Genomic DNA, 9,866 nt, shown 5'->3' on the forward strand with positions numbered 1-9,866 from the left:
CTAAGCACAAAATATATCATAAAATATGGGTTTATCAACGACAATGCATCATAGAATAGAATCAAACATAGATTGAAGTAGAAAAGTAATTACATTAATCCATAGGAATCAACAGAGCTCCTAACCTTAACCTAGGAGATTTAGTTGCTCATACTGTACAGAGAATAATAATGTAAAGTTCGAATGTGGTGGGAGAAGATCTCAAACAATGGTGATCTTCCCTTATATATACTAATGACTAGACCTAAAAAGGAATTAATAATAATTCAAAATTATAATAGTGAAATAAACTAAGCTAAAGGTGCGAAAATCCACTTTTGGGCCCACTTGGTGAGTGTTTGGATTGAGCTTCGCATCCAACTTGAGTGAGTGGGCATTGAACGCCCGCTAGTGGGTAAACATGATGCTTCCTTGCTCCCTTTGTGGCGTTGAACGCCAGTTTTGGGCGTTCAACGCTGGGCTCTATCCTCTTGGGGCGTTGAACACCAGGAAGGGGATAAGTTGGACGTTCAACACCCGTTTTGGGCCTTCATTTCCAAAGCAAAGTATAGACCATTATATATTTCTGGAAAGCTTTGAAAGTTAGCTTTCCAATGCCATTAACAACGCTTCATTTGGACCTCCATAGCTCCAGAAATGCTTGTTTGAGTGCACGGAGGTCAGAATCTGACAACATCTGTTGTCCTTTCTTTGCCTCTGAATCAGACTTTGCCAAAACTTGCTAGATGATCATGGAATTTTGTATCACTACAATCTTCCTTCGGCAAGTATACCGAATTGTCATCAAGAAAAAACTCACAAAGAGTGAGGTTGAATCCCACAGAGATTAGCGGATTAAGCAAACAATAGTTGATTGATTATTCTAGTTAGACAAACATTAAGGAGAGATAATCAACAGGAAATGTAAATGACATGAAAGTAAAGGAAAGCAATAAAGTGCAAGAAAGTAAATGGCAAGGAAAGTAAAGTACAAGAAAGCAAAGTACAAGAATGTAAATGACTAGAAAGTAAATATAAGAAAGAAAGATAAAATAAGCATTGGGATAAAGAGATATTGAATTCTCCGGATCAATTGCTTTCATCTCATCTTTAATCATGCAACTCATTGATCTCTTGGCAATCATGAGTGATTGAACCCCAATCCCTTGGTGATTCAATCTCTCTACTCTTGAACAATTGCCAATTCCTTGATCTAGTTGCTCATGAGGATAGATGAAGCTTGGGCACTGATTAAACCACACACCTTTATAGATCCAAGTATTGAGAGAATTACATGTTACTATATCCGACCAACCCCAAACCTAATCCATTGTGAGAAAGATTTCAAGCATGATTCTATGATTTCTTTTCCAAGGTTCTCATAAAACCCAATTACATTCAATCTCTTTCCCAAGATAATTGAATGCTTGAATCAAGAACAAAATCTTTCTAGTAAATCAAAGAGAGATGAAGAGAAGAAGAATGAAAATAATTTAATCCATCAAATAGCAATAGATCTCTCTTTCCCAATGGAAAGAGTTAGTAATTCATAACTAAAATATTTACAAAGTAAGAGAGAAAATGGAGAAGAGAAGTGTGGAAGGGAGGGGTCCGAAGACCCACTCCCAATGGAGTGTGTATCCCGTTGCTCCCAATTGATTCCTCTACAATGTGTGTGTGATGGTCCTATTTATAGCTATCCTAAATTACAAACTCAAATGAAATTGAAAGCAAATTACAATCAAATGAAAATTAACTATTCTAGATGCTTCTTGTGGCCTTGATTGGTTGACAATTGTAACTTGAATGAGAGTTGGAGTGGGCTTGGTTGAAGGTTAGAGGAAGCAAAGAAGAGTTGGCGTGTGGTTTCAAGTGCCACGCCCAATAGAAATTTCTCACTGGAGTGTGACCCACCTTGTAACACTGAATAAATGGAGTGGTTTGGGCCTTAAAATGAATGTCCACTATAAAGTATTATACGTATTTGGAAAGCCCTGGATGTCAGCTTTCTAACGCTGCTGAAATCACCTCATTTGGACCTCTATAACTCAAGTTATGCTCATTTGAAGATGAAGAGGCTAGTCTGTCAAAATGCCCCAGCGTGCCATGCCTACTGCCACGCCCAAATGCAGGAATTTCTCCTCTGGAAAGTTAACCCGGCGTGCCACGGCCATTGGCACGCCCATAGACACGCCTAACTTGCAGAGTTAGCATGGCACGCCTTATAACACGCCACATTACACGCCCAGTCTTGCAAGGTTGGCGTGCCATGCCCACTGGCACGCCCATAGACATGCCTAGCTTGAGATACTGAAAGAATGGTCTTTTTAACCTCCAAATTTAATGTCCACTATAGAGTATTATCTATCGTTGGAAAGCTCTAGCTGTCAGCATTTTAGCGCCATCAAAATCACATCATTTGGACCTCTACAGCTCAAGGTATGTTCCTTTGAAGATGAAGAGGTCATGTTGGTATCTCTGCAAGGACGTGTTGTGCTTCTTGTATTTTTGGAGTGAATTGCAACTTCATATCCAGTGTCCATTATAAAGTGTTATATATGGTTGGAAAGCTCTGGATGTTTTACTTTCTAATGGCACTGAAATCACTTCTTTAGATCTTTATAGTTCAAGATATGTTCGTTTGAATGGGAGGAGGTTAGGCACATTGTATCTTATCATACCACACTCATATGAACTCTTCCTCAATTTCTGTTTAATTGTTTTATACAAGAGCCCGAGCCCCTGCGTCCACCAGTTGAAGGTGGAGGAACTTAGAGCTTCCATCTCTCTGGATTGTGTACATGCACAGAGGACCGTGCAACGCTTAAGTGTGGGGGAGGATTCGCGATTTTGGGGTATAAATCTCTCTTTTCGAACACTTTGCACTCTATTTTACTTTTAGTTATTATGTTATGTGGATATTTACTAGTATTTTTCACTTTTGCACCGTACTTCTCTCATTTTGGTTGGTTGTATATATTTTAGGTTATCTCTAGTTTCATTTCTAGAATTGCACATTTACTTTAGTTGATATATATTGCATTTGTATTTTTGATGGCTATATATTCTATAGATAGAAGTTGTGGTTGGATGTTGTGAATAGTATAGTACCTAGTTCAATTTTGTCCTAATTGTTCGTGATGATTTTTAGAAATTGGAAATTAGGAAAAGAACTAGGAATTTTTGAACTTTACATCCAACACAACATACATACATACATAGGAAATAATCTTAGCAAAAACAACAAAAAAATTTTCAAAAAATCTCTTTTAGGCATACCATTGATTTGATTCAGAAAACTATTTTAAACTTGCTTGAATGATTTTTGTGGAACATAGAAGAAAGATAGAACAAACAACCTTGTGAGTTGTTGAGCTTTTAATGTGTGGTTGCACATACCAACCATAATTTTATTTTGTGTGTTATGCTCCTTGTATGATTGTAATTTTTTATTTTTTTAATTCCATATGTCCATTATTTGATGTATTTACATGAATTTATGTGATTGAGACCATCACTTCATTTATAGCTCACTTAATCCAAAAAGCCTACCATTTCATTTACTTTTGTTTACTACTTTGAGCCTATTAATTTTTCTTTTGTTCTTGATTGAGCACATCACTAGCTATAAGCGAAAAAATAATAATGTCCCTGATTTGAATCTTTGATTAGCTTAAGTTAGTCGGGATTGTGTAATTTTAAGTGCGGGGGAAGCTGGGAAACATGGGTAGATGAAAATGTGTGTTTTAATTTTTGTTGAACATGTTGAAAATTTGGGTACATACTCGTGTTATATTATGTAAACTATATGCATTGATGTTTTTGATATATATATATATATATATATATATATATATATATATATATATATATATATATTATAATCTTGAAAAAAAAAAGAAAAAAAAGAGAGAGAATCAATAAAATGGGAACAAAATTATCCCAATATTAAATTCAATAATAATCAATGCATATGTGATTGAATTGGATTGGATACATGTGTGTATGTGTGTTGTGAAAGTTATAAAATCTTGAAAAAAAAAAAAAGAAGAAAAATGTGTGTGTGTAAAAGTTATATAATCTTGAAAAAAAAAAGAAAAAAAAAAGTTATGGGTAGCTAAGCTTGACATTAGAAGCGTATGGGTTGTATATGAGAATTTAGGTTAATCAAAGATTCAAATGTAAGTTCACTTAGCCACATATATATACATACCATTACCTTTACCCTTAGCCCAATTACAACCTTGGAAAGCCCTCATGATAATTGCATATGTGCATTAAATATTTGTTGATTGGTTAGATGAAGAACAAACCTTGGAAAGCATGATTAAAGGAGATTTGAGTGAATTGACCATAAATACTTGAGTGACTAGAGTGTATACACATCCGGTGAGGGGTTCAATTACTCAATTCTATGTATCCACCTCTGATTTTATGTTTTCTTGCAAGTTACTTCATTTCATGTTGAAATTTGAATCAATTCTTTGGATTTTGATTACATTACGAAATTTCTTTGTTTGGCCCTATATGTTCATTTGCTTTCTTGGAAATGTGGTTGTTTGTTTTTGCCAATTCAAAAGGAAACTATAGTATAGATAGAAATAGATAGCATTTAGTATAGTTACATGAATATAGATAGTTGCATTGAATAAGTTGTTTTCCCTTTGATCCTTCTTTTTGTTTGTGATTAGCATGAGGACATGCTATTGTTTAAATGTGGGAGAATTGATGAGTCCATATTTGATGATAATTTTTTGCTTGAATTGGACGAATTTCATCATATAAACTCACACTTATTCACCAAAATAGCATATTTTTGTGATTTCTCTCTAATTTGGACCTAAATGTGAAAACATGTATTTTTGTACTTAAATTGATCATTTTAATTCCACTTTTATGCCATTCGATGCCGTGATGTATTTTGTTAAGTGATTTCAGGTTAATTAGGCAATAATAGTTTGGTAGAAGTGGAAGAAAGCATGCAAAAGGGGAGAACATATGAAGAAAGCAAAGGAGATGCACACACTCAACTGTGCGTATGCACAAACTCCTGTGCGTATGCACAAGATGAAAATCAGCAAGTCTGCGTACGCACACACCTGTGTGTACGCATAAGTCCCAGCGCGTGACTGACTGACTTCATTAAAAAGTCACGTGGCTCGCGAATTTGGGGGTCTCTTGGCCCAATTTTTAGAGTTGTTGAAGCCAATTTGAAGGCTAAGGAAAATAAACATACACTTGAAAACACACTTTTATATAGATTACAACATAATTAGGAGTAGGAGTAGTTTTAGTGTAGTTTAGGAAATTCTCTCTTAGGGTTTATGTAGGTTTCATAGTAGAAATTTATAATTTCAGTTATGATCTTAGATTTTGCTCATCTCTTTGTAAGTACTCTTTAATTTCCTCTTCAATTACACTACTTTTGTTACATCTTCTCCTAGGTTCAAATTACTTTGTTAATATATGCAATTTTGGTTTTTTGAATCTTTGTTTATGAATTTGGTCTTTTATGGTTTATATATGCTTGATTGAATTTCTATTGTTGATTTTGTGCTTAGTTTGGTTTTAGTTTTCATTTTCCTTTGCAATTTTACACGTTTTGCTTTTATACCCACAAGGTGTTTGTGAAAATGCTAACTATAGATTTTGAGTAGATTTTCATACCTTGGCTTGGAAAAATGAGTTCCTAGGATACTAGAGTCATAATATCCGACATTTAGTGGTAATTCTTGGGTTGTTAGTTGGCTCTTGTTTCCATTAATGCTAGCTTTTTTACTAAGTTAATTAGTACGTTAGCTAGGTCTTATGGATTAAGGTCAATTATACTTGCTTGAATTACTCCTTGATGTTAGGGGTTGACGAAGTGAGATTAACTCATCATAATTGCCATATTTGTGGTTATGACAATGATAAGATTCCTTAATTCTCATTCCCAAGTCAAGGCTCTTTTATGCATTGCATTTTCACTAGTTTTGATCTTGTTTTCTTCTAATTTGCGTTAATTTCTTTTTTGATCTCTTGCTAGTTCTTTTATTCCCTAGTTCTTTTAATTTTCCGTTCAATGCTTAAACCCCACCCCTCTTATTTCACAATCAAAGGTGCGCACGTCAATTTACATAGTCCAAGTGAGATGACCTGGGAATAAAACTCCCAATTTATATTTGTTTTGGATTGTGACAAATAATTATATTTCTAAACTTTGATAGTAGAAGTTATTTATCGGTTTGGTCTATACTTGCAATGGAAGTTATATTTTGCGAAAAATCTGAGCCGGCGTAATTCCCACGCATTAGTTACCATTTAATATTTCTTTTTCTCAGTTTAATCTGTCTAAGTCTCATTGAAAAAAAAAGGGGTAAACATAATGAGGTTTGTAAGAAAAAATCAATGAGTGAAAAAAGGCCGTGAGCTAGACTTGGAGAAAAAACCATAGTTATCTCAGAAATTCTTTGTATGTATTTTTATTTTGTGTCATGATCCTGTGGGGATTCCTTTGTAAGTTGGGTTAGCACTTTACTGTTGAAAGCTAGGTTGAGTCTTAGTCAAATTCAGATTAAGTTAGAATCTGAATTTGTACAAGATAGGATTGGGTATATTCTAAGAAAAATTGGTGATTATAATTCATTAAAAGATAGTGAAATTCCATCACAGTTGTGATGGATACTGTATGTAGACTACATTGCACAGGATAGCTGAATCAGGATACATCTGTATGTAATTTTCTATTTTCTACTCTATTTTTATTTCTGTAATTTAGGAGACAAAAAGAAAAGTATCTCTTACCAAGTTAAGAGACGAAACTAAAATATCTCTTGTATTTTTATGACAGACTAAAAATAAAAACAAAAATATCTTCTCAAGTTCTCTTGGTGAAACTAAGTTAAAAATTAATAGAAAAGGAGGCCAAAATTTAATCCCCTCTCTTAGTCACTGATAACCATCAAACTATATCTGCAAACAACATCCACGTTAACATTTTCGTTATGTTTTGTAAGTTTAAATGAGAAAAAAATTCAGGTATTTTAATTTAAAAGAAAATCAAAATTTTAAATATATTTTTTAATTTTTAAAAATTTAAATATTCTCGTGATAAAAGACTAAAAATGAATTTATCTTTTTCTCCGCATTTAAAACATCACCGCTAATTACAGCTCATGAATGAATAATTCCATCACTTTCTCCGTCACCTACCCTTTAATTTCTTTAAGCAACAATTATCATTCCTCATCTCTCAATTTCCATTTCTAATACAAATCAGCACACCACACCACACCACACCACAAGGCACACAGGATAGGATTGACCCCACCAGTCTCATGCAACCCAAACCCAACTTGGTGCCACGCCTTATCACCAAACACCCTCCACTTTCTCTTTCGTTCTGTCTGTAAACAATTGTTTCTTATATTTTGGATTTATTTATTTTTCAACAATCAAAGCAAAAGGAAAAAACAATCCTTTATCTTCGTAAAACTTCCATATAGTGCGCCTTCGATTGGATAAGAAATTTGAGTGAATTATTTAATGAGTTGAACATTGACAACCGCTGCATTCTAAACCACCATTGCCGTCACAGGCAGGCCAGCCAGCCTGTCCATTTTTTCTCTTATCGTATTATTAAATTTAGAGAATGTATTATTATGTATTCAATTTAATAATCTATAAATAAATAAATTACAATTCTTATTCTTAAATATCTTCATCTTAACATTACTGTTTAATTATTATTCTATTCCAATAACAAAATTCCCTATATGATGACGACTTAGTAGAAAATGATTAATATTGATTTGTCCAGTTTCGCCGTTTCTTCCTCTATATCTCTCTCATATACAATTTCCAACTCCGTTAATCTTTCCCGTTAATATTCTTTCCTCCCGTCCCTCATTCTTATCTCATTTCTCAATTCCCAATTTCCACCGCCACTCTCTCTTGTTAATCAGGTACGAAATTCAGTTAAGCCACTTTGGTTTTCTTATTTTTTTCTCAACCACAACTGTGTTTGTTTGTTTGTTTGTTTTTCTTCTGTCTTTCAATCTGTAAATTTTGCTATTTGTTGTATATAAAAATACCTAGATTCAGCTTGTTAATTAATTGTTCCGTTGAATTTTCTCGGAATCCAAACGCTCCGAATATTCATCGTTCTTGAACCTGTTTTTTTTCAGTATTGTTGTCACAACAAAAGAATTCCGGCAGGTTAACTTAAAGAGGCTTGATCGAATCGGAAAGAAACGAAAAGAGAAGAGAAAGAAAGCGCACACAGATCGAGAAGAAGATGGCGGAAGAGCACCGATGCCAAGCTCCGGAAGGCCACAAACTCTGTGCCAATAATTGTGGCTTCTTCGGGAGCACAACCACCATGGACCTCTGCTCCAAGTGCTATAGAGATGTTCTCTTGAAGGAGCAAGAACAAGCCAAGACCAAATCCACCATCGAAACCGCTCTCTCCTCCTCCTCAGCCGCAGCTCATCCATCTCCGCCGCCTCCAGCCGTAGATTCCCTCCCTCAACCCTCACCGCTCATCGCCTTGGAATCGTCCGTATGGACGTCTCTAGCGGTTGGATCGGCAGTTCACACGAACCGATGCGCAGCATGCAGGAAACGGATCGGGTTGACCGGTTTTACATGTAGGTGCGGGATCACGTTTTGCGGGGCCCACAGGTACCCGGAGAAGCATGGGTGCGGGTTCGATTTCAAGACGGTAGGAAGGGACGAAATAGCGAGGGCGAATCCCGTGATCAAAGCCCAGAAGCTCGACAAGATTTGATCTGAGCCGTTGTTGGTTTTGGACGATGAACATGAGTGATTCGGATGATGATCATCACGACCCGTCGTGATCATAATGGTTGCGAATCTGGCGGCCACCGCTTCATGATTGATTAAAAAAGAAAAAAATGTTATCTATTATTATTAATGAGGAAAGGTTGAATTTGAATAAGTCGTATGTAGGGACTAGGGAGTGGCTTTGCTTTGTAAAAAAATAGAAATGGATTTTCTGCTGTTTTCTGGATGGAAGTGAAGAACGTGAAAATTCGTAGGTCCACCTGCGTTAGAGTGAAGGGTGGATTGAAATGTGAAGCGCTGGAGTTTAATACGTGTATTGTGCAATTTTAGAGCGTCTTTGATGCTTCCATTATTACGAGTGCCAAACCCAAGTCATCTACTCCTCTGCGGAATGTTGCTTACTTGCGTCCATCTCATTTTTCGTTGAAATCTCTCCGTTAGCAAATAATTCGATCGTGTTAAGTGTGATATTCAATTGCGAATTGTTGCTTCGATGAGAAAGCTTCATCAAGAATTGATCCTGTTGCCTCGTCGTTTTCTGTATTAAGCTACTTAGATAATGTTTCTTTTTATCTTGTTATTTTTATTTCTCTAGTAATGAGCTGTTGGGGAACCCTCCAATTTGTTTTCTTCAATCCGTGTAAAGTGGATACTGTTGTAAAATAAATAAAAGATATACTAAATATAAAATAAAGATGTATAAATAGAAGACTCTATTATTAATATAATTAGCTCAATAATAATTCATATATATAATAGAGAGAAAGAAATATTCAGCAAATTGAAAAGTAAAGAGAGAGAGAATTGATTTTTGTTTTATTACTTTTCTGTGTATAAAAACAAGCGAGGTTTCACCTATTTATACAGGTGACAAGCCTTTGTTTTCAACTTTCATTAACTTTCAATTTGCCTTGAAAAGTTATTCCTTCAATATAGGATAAGTTAGCCGCCCGCCCCCGGGAATTCAATTTGTTTTTATCACAATACTCTCTCTTGGATGCCCATTTAGTATTATGCCTCGTTAAATCCTTACTAAAGAAAAATTCAATGGGAAAAAACTTAGTGAAGGAAAAAGAGTACAATATCCTTTGTGACGGAGA

At 35.1% G+C, this 9,866-nt stretch overlaps 1 protein-coding gene across 1 annotated transcript; it reads left to right on the forward strand.

Moving 5' to 3' along the window:
- Positions 1-7,784: 7,784 nt before the first annotated feature.
- LOC107648835 (zinc finger A20 and AN1 domain-containing stress-associated protein 4) lies at positions 7,785-8,997 on the forward strand. Its single transcript, XM_016352647.3, has 2 exons — positions 7,785-7,925; positions 8,148-8,997. Exon 2 carries the CDS (start codon positions 8,258-8,260, stop codon positions 8,747-8,749), a length of 492 nt encoding a protein of 163 aa, XP_016208133.1. The 5' UTR covers positions 7,785-7,925; positions 8,148-8,257; the 3' UTR covers positions 8,750-8,997.
- The last annotated feature ends 869 nt before the right edge of the window (positions 8,998-9,866 follow it).

The sequence above is a fragment of the Arachis ipaensis genome, chromosome B6, assembly GCF_059453495.1.
Source record: "Arachis ipaensis isolate K30076 ecotype BB chromosome B6, ASM5945349v1, whole genome shotgun sequence".
Classification (NCBI taxonomy): domain Eukaryota; kingdom Viridiplantae; phylum Streptophyta; class Magnoliopsida; order Fabales; family Fabaceae; genus Arachis; species Arachis ipaensis.

Excerpts from the sequence above, each read along its gene's own strand:
- LOC107648835 (XM_016352647.3), top strand. The coding sequence starts at position 8,258 with ATGGCGGAAGAGCACCGATGCCAAGCTCCGGAAGGCCACAAACTCTGT.